This window comes from Nelusetta ayraudi, unplaced genomic scaffold (assembly GCF_046127955.1).
Source record: "Nelusetta ayraudi isolate G7.1 ecotype Tasmania unplaced genomic scaffold, CSIRO-AGI_Nayr_v1 ptg000097l, whole genome shotgun sequence".
In the NCBI taxonomy this organism is placed as follows: domain Eukaryota; kingdom Metazoa; phylum Chordata; class Actinopteri; order Tetraodontiformes; family Monacanthidae; genus Nelusetta; species Nelusetta ayraudi.
In genome coordinates this window covers 422,209-448,383 of record NW_027466147.1, presented here as the reverse complement: position 1 = coordinate 448,383, position 26,175 = coordinate 422,209, and the positions used below count along the sequence as shown (strand labels likewise).

The 26,175-nt window shown below is 48.0% G+C and overlaps 1 protein-coding gene across 11 annotated transcripts in view; it reads right to left on the bottom strand.

The window, feature by feature from the left end:
* rapgef2b (Rap guanine nucleotide exchange factor 2b) overlaps window positions 1–26,175 on the bottom strand; it is a 97,303-nt gene continuing 71,128 nt past the window's right edge. For 3 of the 11 annotated variants that reach the window (XR_012929141.1, XR_012929147.1, XR_012929148.1), the window contains 24 exons: window positions 24,911–25,042; window positions 20,338–20,515; window positions 18,317–18,453; window positions 17,461–17,619; window positions 16,118–16,270; window positions 15,767–15,931; window positions 15,465–15,572; window positions 15,150–15,353; window positions 14,488–14,596; window positions 14,076–14,352; window positions 13,732–13,889; window positions 13,276–13,290; window positions 12,568–12,808; window positions 12,072–12,455; window positions 11,730–11,941; window positions 11,197–11,320; window positions 10,709–10,732; window positions 9,536–9,759; window positions 9,051–9,218; window positions 8,072–8,221; window positions 6,605–6,806; window positions 5,489–6,009; window positions 4,625–5,065; window positions 1–3,133 (listed from right to left, as the gene is read on the bottom strand). Coding sequence is in view for 2 of the 11 variants with exons in the window: in XM_076048214.1 (XP_075904329.1) it covers window positions 3,108–3,133; window positions 4,766–5,065; window positions 5,489–6,009; window positions 6,605–6,806; window positions 8,072–8,221; window positions 9,051–9,218; window positions 9,536–9,759; window positions 10,709–10,732; window positions 11,197–11,320; window positions 11,730–11,941; window positions 12,072–12,455; window positions 12,568–12,808; window positions 13,276–13,290; window positions 13,732–13,889; window positions 14,076–14,352; window positions 14,488–14,596; window positions 15,150–15,353; window positions 15,465–15,572; window positions 15,767–15,931; window positions 16,118–16,270; window positions 17,461–17,619; window positions 18,317–18,453; window positions 20,338–20,515; window positions 24,911–25,042 (4,371 nt within the window). In the remaining 9 variants the exon portion in view is untranslated. The remainder of the gene's footprint in view (window positions 3,134–4,624; window positions 5,066–5,488; window positions 6,010–6,604; window positions 6,807–8,071; window positions 8,222–9,050; window positions 9,219–9,535; window positions 9,760–10,708; window positions 10,733–11,196; window positions 11,321–11,729; window positions 11,942–12,071; window positions 12,456–12,567; window positions 12,809–13,275; window positions 13,291–13,731; window positions 13,890–14,075; window positions 14,353–14,487; window positions 14,597–15,149; window positions 15,354–15,464; window positions 15,573–15,766; window positions 15,932–16,117; window positions 16,271–17,460; window positions 17,620–18,316; window positions 18,454–20,337; window positions 20,516–24,910; window positions 25,043–26,175) is intronic. The other 8 variants (XR_012929143.1, XR_012929149.1, XR_012929144.1 and 5 more) reach the window with 7 other exon arrangements.

The window sequence follows — 26,175 nt, the reverse complement described above, 5'->3', positions numbered from 1 at the left end:
TGTTGATTCTTTATGCAGTATTTATTGATTCCCAGCTTCGTATAAACTGGATGTTGAGGCATAAACATAGTACATTTGAACAAAAATATAACCAATATTTACAATTATTGTATTAAAAATACAAAAAAAACAACCGATACGTACTCCACCAATTGTCTTTTTAAAAGACATACAGGTCAAAGTAGTACAAGAAAGGATGAAGAAAAAGAAGGTAACCAGCTAACTGTACATTTCTCACTGACATCACACATCAAACAGAGTAGCAGTTCTACCCACTACACTTATCTTTATGCTTGTACATTTTTGTGCAACTCTTTAAGTTTTCTCTCTTCTTTTTTTTTTAAATTTTGTTTTGAAACAGGACTCGGCCCGCTAAATATGCACGTAATCTTCAGAGTTGGATGAGAGTGAATGATGCATGTCACCACTGTATTACAAACAATTCATCAATAATCTATCTGCAGTCGTTACAAAAAACGGGGTACAATAATAAGGAAACCCAGGACAGTAATAGTGTGTCACAGAAAGAACACTGTGGAAAACACTGCACTTATTCAATGTCTTTTTTTTTCTTTTTTTCTTTTTTTTTTAATCATTTTTATGTTTCATTTTTTTTTTTTTTTTCTTCTTCCAATTTTCAGTCTGTAGATGACAGGACTGATCAATGTGATCAGTGCCACTCAGTGATAGAAGACAGAGCGGAGGGGAAAAACAGTTACTAGTCACAATTGGATCTCTAATTGTTCTAAGTGGCAGTCTGGGAAGGAAAAAAAAACATTTATTTACTTCAATATTTCCCCACCGGAGTCTTAAAAAAAAAAAAAAAATTCAGTCAGTTTCACTGATGGTGGAAAGACTGGATGCAAGCACAGATGGCATCATCTGCGCCGTGATAGAGGACCGTCTGGGAATGAATCGATTAAAAGTCCCATATTAGAAACATTTTTATTTTTATTTTTGACGCAAAGTCAAGTTGGGCAGGTTCTCGAGATTAATTATCCCAAGGAAAATAATAAACTACTCTAAAACAGCATATTTAGCCCTCTGTTAAGAGCCTCCGGCTGGGTTTTAGCAGGAGGGACAGAGCCAACCAAATAGCTGAGGGTGACACCAAAAAGGATGGACTTCCCTCCTTCGAGGACAGTTCACTAACAGGCTGGAGCCACAAATTATTGTGAGGAAACGCGTACTCGTGAATCGCACGTAATATGGGACCTTTAATGACACAGCAGAGGCGCAGGACAAAAGAACAATCACGACAGCGTAACACACGACGGCCACAGGAAAAAGCCTGATGACAAAACAAGAACGGATAGGGAATGGGCTTCATCTTGTACTGAGTCCATACATTTTCAGTTTTGGGGCGGGGGAGGTTGGGGGGGGGGGGTCTTGAATAAGGCATTTCGCTCCACTATTGCTTGATTCAAGAGTGCTCCTGAAACAAGGTGACTCGCGATGGGGGCGACCGTGCAGAGAAACGTACGCAATCGTAGCATCATAAGGCGCTTCGGACATTCGCAGAAAAGAGGGAAGAGGGCAGAGACGGAAAAAAAAAGAAGAAGCCAAATTTGAAATTTCTGAAACCTTTTGCTTTGAAGGGGCTGATAAGACTCTGTACAAGATCATTCATAAAAAGCTGAGGGGCGCGTTTTGCAACTTACAACACTGGCAGCTCTTGAAATATGCTGATGATAAACCCACCTCCCCCTGGCCCCGGCCCCCGTGAGTGAATGCTGGCTCTCACAGTTTTGATTGAGAACTTCCTGTCTTGATGACATCAGTTCCTGCCAGCGTCCTCGCCCGCTCACTCAGAAACCGACCCTCCTCCGATTTCACCTTCTCTCCTGCAGCTGCACGTCTGATTTAGCTTTCCAGTGACGCGTTTGCTCACTTTTCCCGGCGGCCGCTCGACCGACCTCTGTGCTTTTAAATTTGATATCAGCTACAGCCACACTGACCGGTCTGTGTAACAGCAATCGGCTGGATGACGATGGAGCGACAACACCAGACGGTCACGGACGCCCGAGACGCGTTCGGACTCACTGTCCAGCCCGGGAACGTCTGGTGCAACATCGACGATTGTGCTAAAAGTGCTTTTTTCAGAGATGAATTGTTTTGTTGTTGTGTGTTTTATTGATATATAAACTGGTGTGAGTGTGTGTGTGTGTGTGTGTGTGTGTGTGTGTGTGTGTGTGTACACTGCATGTCAGCTCTCCTACTGGCCTGCTTTAAAAAAAACAAAACAACAACAACACTTGATCAGTCTTCACATGTCAAACATGAGATCATAATACTGGATTCTCCAAAAACACTCAGCAACAGATGAGCTGTTTCCGTTCCAGGAGGAGAAAAAAAAAAAAAAAAAAATTCCGTCCTCGGCCACCAGAGTGCAATCAGGAGGGGCGGTAAAAAAAAAAAAGGAAAAACAAAATGTGGGAAAATGACAAAGTCAAGTAAAGCGTTGTTTCTCTCGGTCTCCAAACGTCTTGTTTTTTATTTGTTCTTGAAGTTTTCTTGTTTGTTTTTTTTTCAATCTTTGAAAGTAGAAAATGAGAAAGTGCAGATGAAGCTCAACACGTCATGAGTGGGAAGGTTTCTCGTTTTCTTCACTCGCACGACCGACGGCTCCCGTTTCAGCAACATCCATGTGGTTTTCTTGTGAACACAGCCGGGTCGACCGTCGCCGACACCGATCCTTCGTCTGTCTGTCTGTCTGTCTGTCTGTCTGTGTCTTATTTTCCAAAGTGCCAGGCATTTTGTCATCATCGACTTTGACCTCTGTCTCTTCTTCACAGTATTTGTTCTTTCTTCCTTCCTTTTTTTTGCATGCAGGGTCGTCAAACCCCCGATGATGCTTTAAGGCAGGGGAGGGGGGGCCGAGTGGTGGAGGAGGAAGAGGACCAGGAAGAGGAGGAGGAGGAGGAGGAGGAGGAGGCAGGCACGTACGTAACCGACGATGAGTTCATGGGTCTGTCGCTCGCTCGCTCGGTCAGTCAGTCAGTCAGTCAGTCAGTCGGTCTCTTTGACCCCGCCCATCCCTGAAACCAGGAGGACTTCAAGTTACTGCGAAAGAGGAGGGTTGGGGGCGGAGCATCCGCTGCTGTCCTTCAGACCGCTGACACCTGTTCATCGTCTGTGGAGAGCGGAAAGACGAGGAGGTTAGCGACCATCCCAGACAAACACAAACCATCTGCATAGTTCACAAACTCCACAGCAGCACTTTGAAACGAGTCGACTCCTGCTGATGCCCGGAAACTGTCTGCACGGCCTGAAACTGGTGTCCCACGCGCAGAGATGGGAAGTAACAAAGCAGGAAAAAGAAAAACAAAAAACAAAAAAAACCTGTAGTATTGAGAGAGGCAGAGCTTTTAAAAAAGATCTAGATGCTCACGCAAGACGACAACTTTTTCATTTTTGCAAAATTATCAACAAATGTTTTACTTTTGACTTAAATACATTATTTCAGAACCTCACTTTCTGAGTTGAATCACTACTTTCTATCTGTACTTTTGCGTCACATCTCAGGCGTCTCCCGGCTTAAACTGACGCTCACTGACTGGTGTCTATTCCAGAGCAGCCGGTGCGATGGAGACTTTTGCCTGCTATTTTTCACACGTTCCGCAAACAGCTCGGAGCGCGACAGATGTTCGGCGGGTTATTTCCCGCTTTGCTGAGGAGAATTCCCAATTAATAAATGATGAATGACATATTTCTTTGCCAGGAGGGAGCCGCAGCGCCTCCGCTGAAGATCGGCACCGCTTGATAATCGCTCCGTCGACTGATAAATAAGACGTCAATCACGGTGACTGGCGTTTAGCTCGGTGTGCTGAGCTTTGAGGCCGCGCAGGGTTTTAATGTGGAATCTGCAGCTTTCTTGAGCTTCACGGTCGGTGGAAGACGAGCGTGGAAGTGGGAAAACGGAGATTAATCAGATTAATAGACTTCACGATAAGAAAAGAAATTGTGGGTTCTGAGACTCCACCGGTTTAGAACCACTGGACTGGACTCGAGTTCTGTCTTTACACGCCTGCAATTCAACAATTCTTTCCACTTCTGCGACAACGCAAAGTTTAAAAAAAAAACAACAACAAAAAAAAAGCCACCGTGACACTTTGGCAGCTTCATACATTCAAATGGACAAACCGTGACAGCTAAGGGCTGATCTGGAGTTACTGGTGCGTGCTGGTGCAAGGAGGATGGAGGTGCATGTCTGCAGGCATCTAACGCTTGGCTGAATGGGTGAGAGGAGCACCGGCCACCGGGCCGAGCGGAGGGGAGGGGAGGGGATGACAGGTCGGGATGTGGAGGCCGGAGCAGTGCGCCGGTGAGGTTCTAAAGTCTCGCTAGTATGACGCATGCATGATGAAGAGACTGCGGGGTTAACGGTGAGGGTCCCGCACCAAATGAACAACTCCCAGCTCATTCATACCAATCGGGTGCCTTTCTTTTTTCCTCTTTCTTTCCTGGAGAGCTGTGATTTGGCGAGGGACCGGCCCTACTGGTGGTGTAGAAAGTTTGCGTGAAGGAATGGTCTCAGTCCAGGTGTGTGTTCCCGTTTGGCATGCAGGTTTTGGTTGGTGCGGAGAAGAGAGGAGGAGGAGGGGCCCGATAAATGAGTTTTTACCTGCCTTGGGGGTTGGGGGGGGCCCTGCCTGTAAATCCCCCCGCGCGCACACACACTGTCACGGTCTGGGAGTCTCTGGTGTGCGACGTGCCACCGGCTTTGCCTTCCTCAGAGCCACTACTTTGGAGGACAAGGACTCACCCTCCTCTTCCTCCTCAGCGTCCTGCTCCTCGGCCGGCGAGCGCGTGCGCTGGGCGCCGCCCGCCCGCTGCTGCTGCTGCTTGGCGGCCTGGTGAGCCTGGTGGGAGTCGGGCGACTGCGTGACCATGCGCGAGCGCTGCAGGGCCGTGGTGTAGTCGGGCGGCCGGCGGCCCGTGTGGGTGGCCGCGGGCGCCGTGACGGACGGGGTCGGGTGCTGACCTTCGCCCAGGTCCGAGATGGACAGGGCGGTGTAGCCGGGCGGCGTCGGGGGAGGCTCGCGGTAGCGGCTCTCTTTCCGTGCTGAGCGACACACACACAAAAATCAAGCTGATGACATTTGTCACTATTTAAGAGCTCGTTCACAAACATTTTTGATTGGAATAAATCATGTATGTCTCAGGTAATCAATGCTCGGGTACAAAGATATCTACTGTTACAAGCAGGGTTCCATGTCATTTTCACTGACAATTCTAAACTTTTCCACGAGCCTAACTGTGGTCGGAACTGATTGAAGAATGACTGAATAAATCTCTGACAGTTTCTGCAGACTGTTTTCAGTCTGGCTGCTTTCTCATCTCCAGACTTAGAACCTTTTATGAACTCAGTCACGCAGTTTGGCCTTTGCCACAAGCTCAACTACTAGAGCGTGAAGGACGACGCTAAATATTTGCTATTCCTCTGAATGCTTTTCCTTCAAGTTACTGCAGGCGAGCCGCCACTCACTGATGAGGCCTTTACCCCCGGCAGTGATGGGGGAGGGGGTGGGCCGGCCGAGCTGCTTGGCCTCCTCTGACCCGGTCGACGTGATGCTACTCGTTTCCGGGTCGGCGTTGACGTCCTTCCCTCCCCTCCTCTTGATGGTGCCGGTGTCTCCCTCCGAGTCCTCCCCCCAGTAGGCGGCGGAGGAGGAGGAGGAGCTGGCCGACGCCCAGCTGCCCCTGGCTTGGGCCGCCCACAGCGCGGCGGGACCTCCCAGCAAGGCCTCGGGTCCGCCAGGCGGGAGCCCGCTGATGCCGCCGCCGGGGCCGAAGGCGAGGGTCTCCCAGCTGCGGCCCTGCTGCATGGTCTGGATGTTGTCGTGGGAGCCGGAGGAGCAGGACGTCCAGGAGCCGCGTCCGCTGTCGGCGGCGTCCAGGGAGACGCGGTCCCCCTGGTCCTGGGTCAGCTCCTCGGAGCTGGGCGAGGAGAGGACGGTGGGGCAGCCCGCGAAGATGCCCCGGCAGTCCTGCATCGACGAGTAGGAGCTGCGACGGAGAGGGGGAGGAGGAGGTGGAGGAGGAGGAGGAGGAGGAGGAGGGTCTTTTAGACGGCCAAAGGATTTGAGGAAAGACAACTAAGTGGAAACTGCAGTTGCACTCTGTTGCTGCTGATGTTTCATCATGATGCATATTTGTATTGCTATGTGTGTATTTACACTACCAGTCAAAAGCTTGGACACACCATCCAATGCAATCTTTTTTCTTTATCTTTAGTCCTTTCTACACTGCAGACAGATACTGAATGCAGCACTTATGCAGCAAAGAAAACATGCTAAATAACTCTCAATATGCTTTTTATGAAAGGTGGCTAATTTGAAGAATTGAAATATAAAACCTGTTTGAGTTATTTGACACTTTTGTTCTTTTCCTACATAATTCCATGTGTGTTCATACGTCAATGTCTTGTGTGAGAAACTAGTTGGAGAGTAGTGTGTTACGTGTATCACAGTAATGTATTTTGTTGTGTTATATGCATGTGGGACTTGAAAACGAGACGCTGCATTCTAAATACACTGAAATTGAATTTTAAATTTTAATTATTAGAATTGGAAAAAAATAAAGTGTTTTCGGGGCTTCGTACCCGAGGCTGTACTGGTCGGGGTCCGTGGTGGCTCTTCGCTCCAGCCGCGGGCCGCCCATGTGTGACTCCATGACGCCCCCAGAATGACGGAGTCGCCTCTCATCCTGGTTCATGTCGAAGGAGGAGTTGCTGACGAGGCTGGAGCGCGAGGAGATCTCGCTGTGGCCCGAGTCGGAGTAAGCGTCCCCCATCCGACTGTAGCCTGGAGGAAAGGGAAGCTTTGTTATCCCCCCGAAGGGCAAATCTTTCCATAGCCAGCAAAGAACTCACAACAGACAACAGTAAACACATACAAAACGAATGCAACATAACAACCAGTATACAACAGAATATGCAATGCAAGCAACTAGCCACCAAGGGCGTGAAGGTCAAGATCAAGATCAAACTTTTATTGTCTTGGTTTAAGAGGCCAAAAGCTGCAGGGACCCAGGAGTTTTTGTGCCCGTTTGTCCTGCATTTAAGCAGGTAGAATCTGCAGCAACAGCTACAATAAATAATAAGAGATGAGAGAACACAACCCTGCAGTCAAGTTTTGTGAAGCCCTGCAATGACCTCTTGCTACCTGGTCCAATTCAAAGCTCCAAATCTCAAATAAATGAATAAACGGTACAGACGCGCTAATGTCTTCCAACTCTCATTTTACACTCTCCTCTACGAAGCCGGCTCACAATCACTTCCAATGAGACACGGCGAACCGAGTGCAGAGATAATTGCAGAGTGAGAAGCCAGCCGGTTATTTTACTGGCGGGTGCATTATATTCTCCCTGAAGCAGCAGTTTCCTGCGAGACCGAGCACGGAAAAATGCCCATAAAAAATGTTTGGAAATTATGGACAGATCGCCGGTGGAGGCTGCTGATGCGCAGAGTGCAAAAAGTTTGGTAGTGAGAAGAGCAGATGTTTCTGCATTATACAGAGATAATGAAGCTTTAACGTGCTGTGGAATTTATTTCCACTTTGAATGTTGAGTCTTCTTTTTTTTTTCCAAGAGATGCACGACAGTCACAAGGCTGGCAGCCCTACAGAAGAAACCCAGTGATGCAGATTTTATTATGGCAAGCGTTGCGTCTTTAAAAAGCTCCCGTCACAGTGATCGTGGTGTACGTGGGATGAAACTGACTCCAGAGCAGCTAGTGCGACAGCTATTTGACCTACATAATTATGCTGGCCACAAGACCACAGCAGTTTACCAATGGGCGGGAGTCTGTCGGCGTTGGTGTGTTTTTCAGCTCTGGCTAATTATTGTATTTATTGACATAATTATCATCATTTCAGCGTGCAGCATGCAAAACACATCGTGCTCAACCTGCTCGGTGTCACGCACGATTCCCAGAGCTGATCTCGTAACGCGTTAATGCATGCAGTGCAGCTTTTCAGCCAGCAGGGGGCACTTGCAGTACGTCGAGCCAGTGGAAAAAGGAGCCTAAAGAATGGTATGGTGAGGGAGGGAGGGGGGATTATTGGCTTACCCTTCTTGGGTGAGCTCTGGGGGGAGGTGGGAGGCGAGGAGAGCTGGGAGGAGGCGTTGGACACCGTGTCCTCGGCTTGCCGCCGGTGCCGTTCATTCCCCTCCTCTGACAGAGACAGGATCTTTTTCAGAGACTGCGGGGAGCTGGTGCCTGCAGACGTTTGCAAGAAAAAAAAAAGACGAGCGGAATTAGCATGAGGAACGCAGCCATAGCCTGAGGGTGGGGAGGCAAAGCTGCACCGTCTGGCTTTTTTTTCCTTCCTTTTTGGCCGTCCCTTTTTGACAAACGGCCACTAGGTGGCAGCACTGTCACAGATAAAGTGTGATGGGAGAGGCTCACTCTGCTATTGTCTGCAAAACAGCAGGATGTGCAAGACAAAACAGGACAATGGTGGCGCGTTGGAGGAGTGAGGAGCAGGAGGGACTTACCGGCACTAAATCCACAACAATGCTGCTAAGCTACGTAGTTAAGTAAGCATGACACAGATATTCTCTGAGGACAACTGTATCCGCCCACAGTTGAGGTGATGGGAGCTGATGCGGGGAGGTTTTATACTTAAGATGCCGTGTTAGGCAAAATTCACTTTAAAAAGTAATGTGTGTTTGGATCCTGTCATTGAAACCTCCTGATAAATGACATCTTTTACTGTAAAGATACAAAAGGCCTTTTGTGACAGAACAAGTGCCCTGATAGCACTTCCAGGTTAGAGACAAATGTCCCTACATGGTGGTGGCGCTGCTGTTGTTCTCTTGTTTTGGTCCCCATCTCAACACGTAGAAGCTCTGACAAGCAGGAAGCTAAAAACTAGCGTTTCATGTAGGAAGGGCGTCCACAGAGGGCGAAGTACATCGTTTTCTGGAGCTTGAGACAGTTTGCTGCGACACCTATGCCATCCTGATTCATACAAGTTGTTGTTTTACTCTGGAATACCACAGGTGAACATGAAAAGCCTGCGTTGAGAGACGTAGCTGCGTCTTACCGAATGGTGGCAAGTCTTTGACGGGCACTTTCTTGCGGGATGGGTACAGGGCCACGGAGGGAACCTGCAGGGCCTGGTTTCCTTTGGCCAGCTGTCCCCGCTGCTGGCTGGCGGCTCTGGAAACAACTGGCGAAGTGTCTGGTCGTTTCCCGCTCGCATTCTTGGGCACTGGGCAGAGTGAGAAAGAGTAATTACATTTTCATTTTCCTCCAGACGGCCCAAGGAAACGTGTTTGTAAAAGAAGATGCAGCTCTAGTTTGCAGCCAAGCTGGATAAAAATGAATGATGATGGGCTGTCGGGACTATTTAACGGATTAAAAGTGTTTTTCTCGGCTTTATCACTTGGCACTGACAATGGAAGACTGCGACGAGTCCTTAAGTGACACCGTCTTCCGTCTCCAGCGGTCGAATCAGGCCGATGTCTGCTGCGCGTGCACATGCGCGCGGACTGCAAAGGGAATAAAGTCACCCTCCATCAAACTCACATGTGCTAATGGAGGGTTCGCACTGCAACGAGAGCGTCTGCAGACTCTCCTCGTTGGTCTCCAGGCTGAGCTTGGACAGGTACTGCTTGACCTTGCGGGCCATCTGGGCGTCCTCGTAGAGCTTTTTGGCATTCAGGAAGGAGCTTCGGCGGACGCGCTTCTTGTGGCCGCCCGTCTGCGAGACGTCCAGCACCGCTGCGTTGGCGCTGCCCTGGCTCAGGGAACTGGCCGTGCGCAACACAGCAACACGGACGACAAAGACAATGGAGACACAGGAGAGACAGAATAAAGAGGCCGGTTGAGTTGCTGCTCCAGGGTGCGAATAAAACCTATTCTAACACAGATCTGTGCAGTCACACTACGGGGCCGAACGGGGGAGCAGAGAAACATGCAGAGAACAAATCCAGGCGTTTGTCAGAAACTTCAAAACATTCCAGGCATTCCAGGCAGTGGGAGGAAGGGAGGGAGCGGGTGGAAAACAACAGGGGAGTAAGTCAGGAGAGAGGGAGGGGAAGTCAGCCAACGTAACTCGGTCATAGTTTACATTTCTGCAGCACTGAGTCAGAGCTGCAGTAGTGGCGCTCACAGCTTGACTTCATTCAAATGGCACGCAGCGGCTGAACAGCGAGTGACTAAACGCAAAGTCAGAATTCTCCTCTCTGTTTGTAATCTGTTATTTCTAACGTGAATGCGAGTTGCTTTCATTTCGTGTGTATTTATAGAGGCGTCACTTCAAACTGCCTCATTGCAATTAGAAGTTGGCGCCTCATATTTTAAACATCAGCGTCGCACGGCTACGAGGAGAACTCTCACAATTAAACTGCGGCTCTCGCATAATTACAAGACGCCAAGTCGTATTTATGAGGTGTAGAAGTCGTAATAATGTTAATTTAATCAGATCAGCACAGAGGGGTTACATTTGCCTTTAATTAAATGTCTCTAAACGTTGCAGGCGGAATCCAGTCGCATTTGACCAAAAGAATGCAAAGCTTTATAAACACATATTTTTATAACTTCATGAAGTCGTTTCAGCTTTATCCACCGTTTCAGACAGATCAGGCAGCGTTAGCAGATGGATTAGACTCAGGCTGGTTAATGGAAAGGAGAAAAAAAAAAAAAAAAGTACCAGGGAGCAGCTGAGGGCAAAAAAATATGGTAGGTGGCCAGACTCACCCGAGACTTCTCCATTTCTTCTTCCTACAACGCGGGGCGCCACAAACAGAGAAGCGTGTGTTGGGAAAGGGCGGGCGAGTAGAGAAAGGAGAGAGGGAGACACAGCTTAGGACAGGAAAGACCACCAAGACCACTGAGAAGAAGCAATTAACACCAGAGAACCCGGGTGGAAAAAAAATCAGATGAGAAGGAACCACATGATCACACCACCAAGGACATGATTCGTTTTTTTTGTGTAATTTTCTGAACAAACAATAAAAAAGAGTGTGCACATTTTATGCCATCGATGTGTGAAAGGAGACAGTTGCCAGGGGAGACAGTTGCCAGACGGAGCAGCTGTTTGACAGAAGCGCAATGCAGAAATCTGGACGTGTGAACCAGAAAGCTCACGCATCGCTTATTATCTCACAAAGAATGCGTCTTTTTTTTATGAAAAAAAAAAAAAAAAAACCTTGAAGTCTGGTGGCACTGGTGAGTTGTGTCTTTACCTGGTCCGAAACATGAGGGCCGGGTCCATATTGACGGAAGCCATGCGACCCACATGTCGGATTTCTTTGGCGATCATCCGCAGCTTCTCGAAGTTCACCAGGCCGTCCACTTTGGAGTCGTTTCCTGAGGGAGGGAGCAAGAATATCAATTACTCGCACGTTACACTGAGGTGACAAAACACATGAAGATCAGCGGTGCTGTAATTAACACCTACGCCGACCACGAACCAGACGCAGGAAGGTGTCTTCCTGGTGCAAATTAAAATATAGTCTGATATTAAATAGCTCCAACACACCGAGGATTCTTTCTCTTACACTCTGACCATCTTTAATGAGTCGTACTGCTCAGATTAAATGTTATGTATACTCAATGAGGTTGTAATAGTAAGCAGTAGCACACTGTAGTGGTGTTAAAGACTTAATGTGGGCAAGTTTCACTTAACAGTTCATCAGAGCAAAAAGAAAGGAGCAGCACAGAAGGAAGTCGGAAGACCAAAATCTTTGATCAGGAACTTCTACTTGGCGGCGCCTACCTTCGTGAAGGAAGGTGAGGTCCTTTTTGATGACGGGGAACAGAGGGATGATTGGAGGCTGGAGGTTCTGATTGTTCAGGACGTTCCTGTACTTGGCCATGTTCCTCGACGGGTCGAAGAGGTCCTGCAGGTCCCCAAACAGCTTCTCGTACTTGCTAGGCAGCTTCTCCCACGTTCCCCTTAGCCTGGAGACCGGAGCCAGGTTCAGGCCACTGCAAACCAAACGTTAAATACACACGTGAGCATGGAAAACAGTCATTTCTGTTGCTTCTGCAGACATAAGCACACAATTGAGGAAATTCTGAGCTCCGTTCAGTGATGCAGGCCACTTCTTCTTCCCACCTGATGATGGCGAACATCGAATTGAAGTTCTTGCACTCGCGGCAGTGCAGGGCGATCTTGATGAAGTGCTTGATGGTCTTCATGCGCTTGAGCTGGTTGGGCTCCCGCGTCACCTCGGTGGCCACCCAGAAGGTCTCGTGGTTGATGGCCTCCTCGAAGCGCTTGAGGCTGGCCGAGCTGGTCTTGGAGCGCAGCTTGAACAGGTCCTCGATGTACTCGGTGGGCTCGATGGCGCAGAAGAGCTCAAAGGCCCGCATGGAGAGCTGCGTGGCCACCTCCACCGTGCTGAGCTGCAGCAGGGAGATCTGGCCCTCGCGCAGGAGGTCCTGGGCGTCCTCATCCGAGCACAGAGTCTCTGTCTCCATGTTGCTCTTCAGGTAGTATCTGATGAAAGAGCGCGAGAGGTTTGGGTATTTCAAATCTTTTTTTTTTTTCTTTTTTTTTCTTATTAAAAATCAGCTGCACTCAAGTGAGACAAGAAAAAATGTTTCTTCACCTGCCACTCAGTTGAATCCTGTCAGCCAGTTTGGAAAGCTGGTCTGGCAGCCTCCTCTGTTTGATGACGCCCTCTGGCGTGACGGAGACTTCACACAGCGAGTAGGCATCTGCCGCCGCCGTCAAGGCAAACTCCCTGATGGCCTGAGTGACCACCTCCTTGGCCGTGGTGTCCTTGCCGATCATGATGTACCGAGACTGCTGGTCCGCCTTGAAGACTCTCAAAACCTGGTCTGACATATCTGCCGAGAACAAGCAAAAACAAACAAAAAAAAAAGGTATGTGAAGGACAAATTCTCACCAGATCGTTGCTGATTGGTTTGACCTTCTTGAATTAGATTATTGTGCGTAAACATCAATGATTTTTGTTCTGTCAAAGATTCACCTCCAAGCCGACAAACAAGGCAAAACAGACCCGAGAAATGTGATGATGTGATGGATGGTTCACCAGTTTGATCAGAAAAACAACCGCGTGGATCACAAGTGCAGAGATTCCCCTCACTAAATCAACACCCACAAGCCAGCAAAAAAAATAAATCAGCGTTCAGGGCAACGATGTTGGCTTTTCTTGATCATTGCTCAGGAAAAAAGATTCCTATTGACCAAGTTTACATAAGGAGGACAGCAATAGAAGCGGATCAGAGGAGATTGACAGCAGTGACAAAGTAGGAGGAAATAATCGAGCGAAGGCGTATAATGAAATACTTACTCAACAGGACCGAGACTGGAGGAACAGACAACATGTGGTGGAAAGGGTTTAATTAATAAGATGTTATGCATGGAAAGAAAAATATATGTGACGAAGGTCCGAATGTAGTTTGATAATGTGACTTAAGATGAGAAATGTGCTTTATATTTATGAAAATAACCCTTAAAATTGTAAAATGATTGAAAACTCGGCTCCATTTGGATAAAGGACTAAAAAAAATACATTTACTATGGTACCCCTTAACCTCTTGGATTAAATATATACATATATATATATATATATATATATATATATATATATATATATATATATATATACATATATATATATATATATATATACATATATATATATATATATATACTATTGATTCCTCCGTAGTGAAAGTTTTGGCATCCCTAAGAGTAAAATAAGAAAAGAATAATAAAGTGCATGTGTTTCTGAGAGTAAACCCACCAGGCTGGTTGTTGAAGTCGAGGATGCGGTGGTGGGACTGCAGCAGGTCGGGGTTTGAAGACGAAAGGTTTCCACTGACAGGCAGAGGTGGCGGGATCTGCTTGGACTGCTTCATCCCCACAATACTGTCATCCTGCGACTGGCCCACGCAAACATCACTATGGAAACAAAGAGGGAGGAGCGAAGCATTGAGTTCCGTCAGCTACAGGCAGGGGGCGACATTAGCGTTGCTACAAGTTCACATGCTGCAGTCACATCAGAGCACTAAAACAAGTACAGTAAGAAAATTAATTTTAGGCTTTGCCTTGAGGTATATTTATACACGTTATAATAAATCTCTTTACTTGTACGGTTTGGGAGGTAGGATGCTGGTGAGCGTCTTGTCGAAGATCTTCTTCAGCTTGTTGCGCCCTCCCACCGTGTTGGCCTTTCCTTTCTTGCTGACCTTTTCCAGGCCCATCACCTGCTCCACGTCCACTGCCAGGTCAGGGATGGAGTAGCGACTGGCCTTCTTGATATCGCCAATCTTTGGAAGGTGAGGAGCGCCGTTCTTTCGGTCGTGCTCGTCCTCGACATCCAGGTCATGGTCGTGCTCTGGTCTGGTTAGCAGCTCTTTGAACACTATGGGAGAAGAAACACAACTTACAAATTCATTTATGCAGCATAAATCAGTTTTTCCGTTGATATCGCACCCTGCGTCAAAAACATTATCTTATAATCTTAAGACGGACAAACTTTTGTAGCAGGCGAGTTTACCTAAAAGGTTTGTTTTCACAGTTATGGACAGGTGGGTGTTGTTCTTCAGAATCTCATTGGCTTTGCTGAGCTGGACATTCTCAAAGTTCTGCCCATTAACCTCTAAGAGCTGTAGAGAGAAGAGCAATGACATTCATCAGAAACCTTTCACTAAAGAGGTGTATTGCAGATCATTATACAATGTTTGAGCCTTCACACCAGCAGGACCTAAAAACAGTCAGTGAAACCTGAAGTATGTGCGCAGACTTAATGATTTATGATAGTTTGGAAGAAAAAGTGTGAGCGTATATAAAGAGGAAATGCTTCCAAGGAAATCGACTCCTTGGCTTCCTTCTGGGGGAACAGCTGCAGTGAGGATGTTTGGAGTCAAGAGGGCTTAGCGTTGCAGTCTGAAGCTCACAAGATGGTTTTATGGATTAAGAGACTTTTGCCTCAGAGCCCTGCAGACTGCTGAGTGTGAAAATGGTCGACAAGTCAACTTGGGTGAGGAGAGCCAAGAAGGGCTACGACAGCTTCAGGCAAGTTCAACTCACAACTGAAGTTACAATTGTTGTTGCTGCCTTCCCTTCCATCACACAACTAGGGCAGGCAGCATGATAAATGAGATGTTCTGTGCACCATAAACTTGACACAGCAGGGAAGTGAAGGGGTGTCTGCCGTACCTGATCTCCACGCTTAAGGCCAGCCTCTGCTGCTTTGCTCCCCGACTCGACTGCGTCGATGAAGATGCGGAAGCCTTTCTCCTGGCCTCCGAGGAGGCTGAAGGCTAGCGGGGAGTCCCTGGACGGCTTGGTCAGTGTCACCAACCGCGGCTTGGCTTTAGCAGCACATGCTATATTTAACAGTCTGAGGTGCCCACACATTTTCTGGAAAGAACACCCGTCAAACGTTAATAAATGGGGCGGAACACAAGAGCATAAATTTACTTACATGTATGTTGTTGTTTTGTTTTTTTTCATTGCAGCGGCTGTACTTACTTCTTTCTCTAGATTGTTTTCAAACTCTTCCAGAAAGTGAGTCATGGCAGGGTCGCCCTCAAAGTCATTGAAGTGATTGTTTACCCACAGCAAGACTACCCGTGTAACCTGCAGCGATCACATGTTGAAAGCGGGTCAAGACACAGTTTTTCTGGTTGACCAGAGATGTGCGCGTCAATGTCGTTCACAACGTATGCTACAGCAACCAGAGGGTTTAGCGTAACCCATCTGGGTAAACGTGCCTCATGCATTTACTTTAAACAGTTCCATTGCCAGCATTGTGAGGTCCTGCTCTCACGTACCTTGTCCCTGAGACTGGGGTCGTGGAACCACTCCAGCAGCTTCTTTCCCACGACCATGGGGCTGGAGAGGAAAGTCCTGTACGTCAACAAGAAGTCCTCGATGTAGGTGGGGTCCACCACTGAGTGCTCCTCCACCAGGTGCATCGTGAGACGCTCTGAAGTACCCTAAAATAAATAACATGAAATTTAAAAAATGAAAATCCAACAAAGAATCGGCAGGTAATTGACAAATTCAGCTGTTTTCTTTTTCTTTTTTTTTTTCCTGGTGTTACAAATTAATTACTTTTACAGCAGCCTAAAAACAACAACAACAACAGATGAGGCTCAAACCAACGGTTGGTTGACCGTTACCTTGATGACGATGTGCCCTTTCCTGGTGCCAGTGCGGTCCAGTTCGCGGTGTTCTTTCACCATGACGATCTCTCCTTCCTCCTCCACCTTCTGCATGTTCTTCTCCACTTGGTTGAGAATGCAGCAATATTCCTGCTGCGCTATACACACAAACTGGACAAGACGACGCGAAAGAAGACCAACACACAGGCCGCGGTTAGAGAGAAAAGTGGCCGCAACTTAACAGCCGAAAAAAAAGAAAAGAAAAAAGTAACGGTTAAATCAAAGTGGACGACGGCGCGGGCGCCAACTTGACTTCACACGGTGCGTCGCGCAACACATGTTACGTTGCACCGTGCGCAAAAACAAAACATAACAAAAAAACGGGGTGGTGGGCGAGTGTGAAACGTCAGACAAACGTCAATTCTGCGCCTTTAGTGTATTTTTTCACGGTTATTGTGGTTTTACCGAGTCACGCCGACTCGAGCGTGAGCGAAGTTAGGTTGAGGGAAGTAACGCTACTGATGCTAACAATGACGAAACTTGCTAGCAGGTCGGCAACGGAGCGATCAGGAGACCGACATCCAACTAAAAACGGGCGAAGTCATGTTTTCCTTTACCTCGAGAGTGCTGCTTAAGTGCTTGTTTTGTGCGGAAAGTCAAAATAAAAACCTAAAATGTGATTATTATTATTTATTTTAAAAAAAAATACATCTTGATGTTGTGGAATGACTTTACGCACATTAAGCGTTTATTTGTCTGAAGACAATTGGGTTGTCAAAAATGAATCTTTAGACTCCTTATCGACAAAAACATAATTAACACATAATTAGTTCATGTGCCCTTGGTGCATTCCAACATTCTGAAAAGTCAAAAGTATTTTCATGTCTGTATATTTCATTCTCCAAGTGTGTTCCTATCAGACAGTGCAAGTTAAATTAATTACCAAGAGATAACGGCTGACTAAAAAGAAATGTGACAAAACTGCTATCTGCACTAATAAATTATGAAAAAAGGGCACTCGCTAATGAGGAGCAAACAGTTTTCTCCTCCCAGCTTGTGAGACTGCTGAGCTCAGTTGCTGATGATTAAAAGACTAGAAACATCTCAAAGCCTCTCTGTTTAGTGCTTAGGTCCAATTAAGCATAGTGCAAACAGAGCAGTGTTGCTCTTTCTACTAGCTAGCCTATTCCCCCTCTAAAGAGTAGCACCTAGTGTGTAACTGGGAGCTTTTTTCTTCGCATGGCTAATATGCAGAAGTAGGTCACAGCAGGACACAACATCACACCATGTCTCGGCACTGAATTGCGACTCAGGGAAACAAACTGAAGTGATGAGCGAACAGGTTGAAGGCACCGCCCTACCTGACAGTCGTCCACCTTGGTCTTCATCACGCCCTTCATGTACTCCTTCTCCATGGTGGGCGAGACCCCAAAACTGTTGCCCATGCACAGGAGCTCCGTCCGGCCTTCGGGGTACGTCACCTCCACCGAGCCGTTCAGGATAACAGACCACGAGTCCAGCTGGAGCCCAAACATTACGGTCGTTAGTTTTGACACAAGACACCAAGGTCCCAGCCAATAGTAACGCATATGTATTGCAGTTCACATTAGGTTGTGTCGAGATCTATTCTTGTCAGCTGCAGGCACGCGATTATTAAAAGTTTGTTATAATAGGAATAATAATATGAGGCTGCAGCTCACAGATGACTGTGCCTCCTTGGAGGAACACAACAATAACTTAACAATAATAGCGCAATCGTGGCAAAACCCAAGTGGATGAAAATAAAAAAATCTTTAATGCTCGGGGATGACTCTAAATATCAGACGCCTTTCAACAATTCCTGGAAAGCAGACCCTTTGAGATTTGCGCTTTACGCTGACAGGTGGGATAATATGCTGGATGACCCTGGGATGCTCCGTGGCCGAACGCTCGCTGGAGTGATACAGCCTTCAAGGGTAAAGTCTGCTCTTTATTGTTTGAAAGCATTGTAGCCAAAAGAAAGGAAGCAAAGAAAATCGCCTCCATTGAAACTGAGAGAAAGGAGAGGGAGAATAAGTAAACGCAGCTTCAGTCGCCTAGAGGCCCGGCGATAAGTGCCGTCTGCCGTTCAGGTTTAATAGAGCAGGAATAAAAACATCAAACGAATCCATTGTATAAAGGAGGGGAACACTGGAGTACACACACACACACACACACTTTATACAAGCCATCACACACCTCCTCTCCATCGTTGAGAACGATGGTGCCGGCGCGTTCAACCACAGCGAACACCATGACCGCGCAGAGTTCCCTCCTCACAGACATGGTCATGTTGGCAAACGCTGGCAGTTGATGCATGAATTCCAGTAATTGCTCTGCGGGAGGGACAGAGGAGGACAGGAAGGAGGTTAGGAGAAGGAAAAAAAGCAAGGAGAAGAGAGCGCACGCAGTCGCGCACACACGCCTGACACACAGGGGAGACGGGCGGCGACGCTCTTGGCGAGCTCGAGTCGCCCTTGCTCGCAGCCAAGGAGGCACGAGCTGGAGGCTGAGCATCACAACGGATAACCGCCACAGCGGAAGGGACGACGGAGGAATCGTTATCCCGAGGCCGCCCGCCCAGATACCGGTGCCTGCGATGTAAAGTTTTTCGAGCAAGGGCGTGAATAATCGCTGACGGCGCACTCGGGTGACCTCGGAGCGAGTTCAGCGCGGAAGCCGGAGCTGAAGCCTTTTTTCTCAGTGGCCTGCACTGGCATGACGGGTTTTCTTTTTTTAAATCAGCCTGGATGTATAACATTTTAAAGAAAGAAAGCAAAATCCTTCAGCTACATTTTCATCAGTGCGAGAAGGTGTATTTCTCTTAAATCACCGGCGAATTTAAAGGGGGCTTTGGGCAAGTCGATAAAAGAAAGTGCGAATCAGGCACTTTTTTTCTTCGCTCCCCATCAACTAGGCAATAGCGAATGAGCCACAAGGCCATTATGTGAGAAATTGATGCGGTTGCTAAGCACCGTTTACAGAGTGGCAGTTAACAACATGTTAGCGTTACTTGTTACTTCGCAGTCAAACAAATTCAGGGAATAAAGGAAACGGGTCAGATTTGCATGCTCTTCTTGGCCCAACAATTGTTGCAGCAGCAGCAGCAGCAGCAGCAGCGTGTCAGCTGTTAAGAGATGTTTATCCAGAGCTGACCACAATAAAAACCAAGAAACATTTATGAAACCACAGCAATTTTTTTTGCAGAAGTAAAGTTGCTCTAACACAGAATGGGAACACATGAAGGTCGTGCGAGGAACCCAGACTGTTGCGTGAGGAAAGACAAGTTTCTCTCTTCTCCTCAAATATTATTCCGCAAAATTAGCTTTAGCTCCTTTTGTTCCGGGCCAATGGTAAATATTTCAGGGGAGAATCATTTGAAAGCAGTATTAGCGTGTGCAGCAAGTTTAATGCTGTTGGCTCTAACGCCGAGCGTGTCCCAGTTGGGGGCGGAGAAGTGGGGGAGCAGTGCAAAACCCAAGAGCCAAGGCGTTGTGCATCAACAGGGCGACTCGGGGCTCCTCCTGAGTGGCCGGCTGCAGTCTGGCGCCCTGGTTGACCTGTGCTTGGCATGGCAACAGCGTCGTGTGTGAGGCTGGGGAGAGCACTAAAAGTTTAATGTGCTGGGAGAGGTGAGGCGAGAGGATGTGCCAGGGTGACCTAGAAAAAAAGCTTGCCGGCTGAGGGAGGAGGGGGAGGGAAATCAGCAAAGTGGGGGAGGGGCAGAAACTGTTGGCATTCATCCTCAACATCCAGATCATCATCCTCCCCGGTCCACATCTGCAGCTTAGCTCCAAGACTGGGCGTGCTGCTTCTCTTACTACTTCTTCTTTTACAGGAAATGCACGACTATGGTCGGGAGTCGAGCCACGGCTTTAAGGGATATATGATACTCGCGGCCGACGAGGGATTGAGAATTATTCGAAGGAATGTATTGCGAGAGAAGAAAGGCAAAAAGAGAGGGATTTCTAATGGAGTATGATCATATTTTCTTTGTAAAATGATACCAAACAAATCAAATATCTTTGAAAACGCACCACGAGGAAAAATAAAGAAAATGCTGGCCTGAAAAAAAAGCTTAAAAAATACAGCTCACCCATTAGTGTGTTATTGTATTAGAACTAATGTCAATATATGTATTTATTTCTATTTAAATTTGTGCCAAAAAACAATAACTACATGGCAGCAAACTAAAATAAGTCCTTGACGAGGTCGCTCACCAATGTCATCGTCTGTCCTGTCCATGGGGTCTTTCTCCAGGCAGTCCCGCACGATGTCGCGGCTCATGAGGGGGTCCGACGCTCGCTCGATGTCCTCCTCGTCGTCGTCCTCCTCCGAGTCCACGGCCGTCTCCGGCAAGCCGCTCAGGTCCATGTCACCGGGCTCGTTTTCCGTGGCCTGGAAAGGTGGAGAGCAGGGCGGTTTGAGTTTTTAACGGTTCGACGAGAAGCTCTGCTCAACTCTCCAGAAAAAGGCAGCAAGAAATTGGGATTCATTTGTCCACCAGAGAGAAACAACCTGGCTCTACCAACAGGGTTGATCCTGGTTCACAACACCATCGACAAAACTGCATAGTAGAAGAGACGAGAATGCAAAAAAAAACCCCAAAAAAACCAAGTCAGAGCATCAGCTTGAACAGAGCCTGTTAAGAAAGATGCCCAGAAGTAGAACAAACCAAGCCTCGGTAAAAGAGTTTGACCCATTTCACGAGAGCGATCAGAAAACTCTGTACAGTGAAGAGCACGACAGGCGTCAACGCTGCATACCAAACAGTCTGCCGTGCATGATAACAAGCTCATTAACTCCCAACTTTGCTCTCCTCCTTCCCCCTCGGCAAACTGCCTCGCAGCCGCAGCCGCGTCCTTCTCCTCCTCCTCCTCCCCCTCTTTGAGAGTGCGAGGAAGAGAAGATGTGCGAGGCTGAGAAAATCAAGTGCAACGGGGCGCAAAGAGTAACGCAATTACGCCGAGTGCCGGAGTGACACCGACGGAGGCCGTCTGGCCTCGTCAAGACAGAAAAGACGCTTCAGCAAGCGTCAGCAAGGCCACGCTAACCGGTTCAGGCTCAGGCACGCCGCGTGAGAGCCCCGCCGCAGAAACAAACAAACAAAGGGAGAGACGCCGGGATAACAAAGGGTCCGCCGCAGCTTTACCTCAACGCGGTGGCCGGCCTCAAGCTTCCTGGCCGAGAGAGAAGAAAAGGCCGTCTTTGCAACGTGTCCGCAAAATCCCAGAGCCAGACGCATCTTCACCTTCGCAGGCTGCCAGTCGGCTTTGAATTTTTCAGGGTTGCCAGTCCGGGTGCCAGCCGCTCCACTAACGCACAGCACAGCAAAGCACAGCACTGCACAGCACTGCACAGCCTGTGTCACCTCTCCATAAACGCCATGTGCAAAAGGGCTCTTTAATGATTCAGACCAGCGTCTAAGTGGCCATCTGGGTGGAACCCTGGCGCACACACACACACACACACACGCCCAGTGGGTGGAGCATAGTGGCCTGACACACATCAGAGGCATATTGACAGCTCAGAATAGCAGATAAAGTGCAGAGAGGTGGGGGAAGTAGGGGCGGCACAGCAGGAGTTCAACCGAACGCTCGCATCACATCGAGCACCAACGGGAGTGAGCTCCTCTTCAACAAGTAGACGCACCACACGCAAGGCCGCATCCCATTTTAGACGCTGCAAACACTTACAGTGAGGATGGACTCACTCAAAGAAGCCCCAAACACAACCGACTCGATCGAAGGGCTTTAAAAAAAAAAATCTAGTTTGGCTTCCGCATTTTGTTTGGTCGTTCCTCTCCCGTCCGTCTCATCCGCGCATCAATGTGCAGCGAGCATTAAGAGTCAGCGGGCGACTCAGGTGCTGTTAATATTTCATCAGGACTATTCTTGGATCAATGCTTTCAACGTCTTTCTGACGGGGGCCTTCTCAAATTCATGTTTTATTCAGACGCGAAAACAGTGCGCCATGCTGCCGGTGACGTGACGGCGAGCCCGCACGTCCACCGTACGGGAAGATTAATTACTGAACGCTTCCCGATATGACACGTGTGCAAACAGGCTCAACCTGGAAAAGTTGTGGGAGGAAGGAAGCAAACCTCCCCCGGGTTGAGTTTATTTACCAGCCACGGGGAGGAGGAGGACCGCAACCATCTCCGACTGCGATACACTCAACCATTAGGGATTCTGAAAGAGCCGTTAGTTCAGCTAACAATAAAACAGCAATGTTGCATGAAGCAATTTTGGGGAGTCATGCTGGTTACCTTTGGATAATAACAAGAGCTTATTATTTTTTCTGCAGACTGAAAATTTGAATTTAAGACAATGGCGACGATCCCAATAGGTTTGATTGTACAAGAAAAGAAAATATAAGACAAAGTTAAAGGTTAATAAAATTGATAACATTTTATAAATCACAGTCTGAACATGACATTCATTCATGTAGCCAGAAAACATTTAACACATTCATAAAACAGAGTCCAGACGCTGCAAATTATCCACATAAACTCCCCTAATGGGAGTGAAAGGAGGCAGGCCTGCAAAGAAGAGAGTGCAGTGAAAACAGATCTGATTTTCTCCCAGATTTAGCACAAGAACACGCAGGGAGGATCTGCAAGGGAAGAGCAGCGAGGTGAGATCAGAGGCTGGAAAGAGACAGAAACAGGTTCACATAAGGGCGTCCCGTGGTCGCACAGCAATCGCAGACAGTGCAGCAAGCTGCAGGTGACGCAGGTTAGAGCAGATATTGAGGAAATGAAGTGGAAACGGGAGAGAAATACAGGGTGTTCCACAGAGAAATAGAGAGGAAGACACACAGAAAAGAGAGAGAAAATAACCCGCTAGCAGATGGCTCAGAGAACAGGATCACAGATTGGGGACAGTGGAGCCTGTTCGACCTGGACCTGGCATCCCCGCAACACACCCAAACACACATCTCCGTGATAACACATCTCCAGACGCGCTACTACAGTGCGTAAAAGTGAATCCAAACACGCAAACACACAAGCAACATACACGGCAATGTGATGTGACGCTCCGACAGACCCGACAGGCCCCAGCAGCAGAGGTCCATTCAGCGCAGAGGAGCGACGCTCCCGCGGGCACACTTGCACACCGACGCGAACGTAGAAAATAAACAGGCACACAGCAGGTGACGGCACTGGGGGCCAATGGGGTGGGCGCAGCGTGTTAAGAGGATTAGTCGCCGGGTTTGGGGGCAAGTCCACAGTCACGAGATTTGCTGCCTGCGTGCTCTTTTGAGCTGAATTCTCTTTCATTTACCTCCAGCAGAGCAGGAGGAGGAATATTAAAGCAATTTTTTTTTCCCGTTTGTGTGTCTTAAATGCCCTTTATTCTCGGTGACGGCGTGTTCAGCGACGGTGTGTTCAGTGCCGTGGCAACGCTTTGGCCGCTCAAACACATTTTATTCTCCCAGTGGAAATAGAAGCTCATTAAGCTCTTTACCGCGGCCGACTGAAGTTCACGCGTGCGCCACGACTCAGGCAGGGGAGACGGGCTCGCCAGGACCGGACCACCTGTTTGCCCCTCCCCCCTGCCGGCGTGCCCGCTTATCTCCCGCTGAGCAGTGACAGTGACGGACCATTAGCGACTTACAGCCCATTCGTCTGCCGGCCCTTTTAAACAGCACACCTGCGCTCCCGGAGGTGTGCGACGTCCCACTACGAGCCAACTGGCCGCAATTTTTTGATTCCTCCTTTCAGACACAAGAGCATGGCGAAGACATGAGCTGTAATGACATTTGTTTTGGACCGTCCTCAGAGAAGCAGCCCGGCCGGCACCGCCTCTTTTGTCTGCCAGCGCGGTGAGGTGAGGTGAGGCCGGCCAGCAGCTATTTAGCCGAGCTAAATGTTAGTCTAAAGACTTGGAGACAGCAGTGTTACGACACATCAAGCTACCAGGAGGAGACAGCTAAAAGTTTTTCGTGATTAGAGTGTTTATGGTGCTTAAGATTATCTGCAGGTGATAAGAAGATAAAGTTTGGATTCAAAGCTTATCTAAATGTCTTTTGGACGGCCTTGTCCAAATGCATGTGGGTGTTTTTTCTTTTTATAAACTCAGTCTTTCAATGTGCTTTCTGGCTCCCTGCCAAAAATGAATGTGGAGGTCTGAGGGTGAAACTTTAGGAATTGCTGAGCTCCTGTATTTTCCTTTCGCATCATTTTTTGTTTGTGACTCTAAAAATGGCAGGCATACCCAAAATATTTTTTTTTGTATTGTTTTTTGCTGCTTCTAGACGGATATGCATGCACTCTTCCACTGCGGGGTGTCAGGCGGCGCTATGTGGATGGCCGCTCCACTCCACTTTATATTCCAGTGCAATATTATGCAACGAGTCGATCAAATTCGCTGTCGGTGCGCACATGTGAATTTTCCCTTGTGCTTTACCGTCCTGCCTTTTCTGGATTTCTTTTCTTTCCTTCTGAGTGGCCTGCGTGACCCTGTGTTTGCAGGATGACATCGCCTGACAGCCTTGCACACGCGGCCGGATGTGGACAGAATTATTATAAAACGCTGTTGGCGTTTCTGAGGATTCCGACTGAACTGCAGGTGGAAAAAATATTGCTTTCTTTTGTATTTTTCTTGAAAAAAAACAAACAAAAAAAACAAACCCGTACAGTGCGTGTGGACAAGCAAGGCCTTGCAGAGAGTGAGGTGACCCCAATCATAGCCCAGGGTGCGAGGGGTGGGAGCTGGGGTGGGTGGGTGTGATTACACCAGGTGAAGGGGGTCCAGATTTGGGGTGGCGGCGCGCTCGCCGGCTACTTACCTGGTAGATGTCTGATAGGCTGCTGCTTCCAGAGTCGCTGGTGATACTACATCCTGAGTGGCTGGAGGAGACGTGGGTCACCTGTGGGTGCAAGCCGTCGGCCAGGTGAAGTCTGCTGAAGTCTGCAGGGAGCTGCACATATACACACACACACACACACACACACACACACAACATACACACAAATGATCAGTACCAGCCAGCCCAGCCGCCAACGCTCGCATTGTTTACCGCCAGCCGCCTGCAGACGCGCTGCCCGCCGCGTGCAAAGCACGTGAATATTTACTGCTAGAGTCGTACAAAACTGAAGAAGTGTGTACATATTGCTGCATTAACTTTTAATAGAAAAGTCGCCCAAAGCGCCGGCGGATTCCATTGTACTCGTGAATACGGGGGATAATCTTTCTTCCACAGCCGCGTGATAATACAATGTTAACAGAACAAAGCACGTTAATTAGTTTCCTCGCAAGGGCTAAACTTTACACACAATTTCTTGTCAAAAGCGAGAGGGAGGCAGGCAGGCAGGGGAAAACCAAGAGACGCTAATTGAATAGTCTACCAAATTAGGCAAATACACAGGGTTTTACTGAGGCTAACACAGCACGGGGGAAAAGGACGGTGGTTTTTATAGGTAGGTTTTTAAGGTAGTGTGGAGCTTTCAACCAGACCTGCAGATCACTGATTGGAAAACAGGAAGAACCTCCGGGGTTGCGCGTACTAAGTCACAAAAATAATAATGAGTGCTCTCGACTGGCTGTTAACTGTGCCGCAGCTGCTAAGAAAACAAGTGCTGCTCACATCGAGGAAACAACCTAATTAATGCATGCCACTTGTTTAACCTAAATATGGAAGCGGCGATAACGGGAGGGGGAACCCTGTTGAGTAATTCATGCCGTATAGTGCAAGAAAGACGTGCTGTAATTACTGTATCTGTGAAGTGAACGAGCCAGCAGCTGTTTCTTGTGACTTGGACATCAGAAACTCCTTCCCACTCCTTAAAATCTGGTCGTGTCTATCTCTTCAACCATAGGGGTGCAGCGGTTTGCAGCAGTTTTAGAAGGCTTGGAATGAGACGATTCGCATGAGACACAATAATCACTCTTTTTCCGAGCCCGTCACGTTAAAGATGCTGTTAATTTGCACCATCTTAAAACTGGAATCCCTCAGGGCAGCAGACCAATCGGAAAACGTACTACTGCGATATCATCCGAAATGCAACAATCACCACAGAGAACTGTTTGAACCGCAGTAAATTATATTCAGCA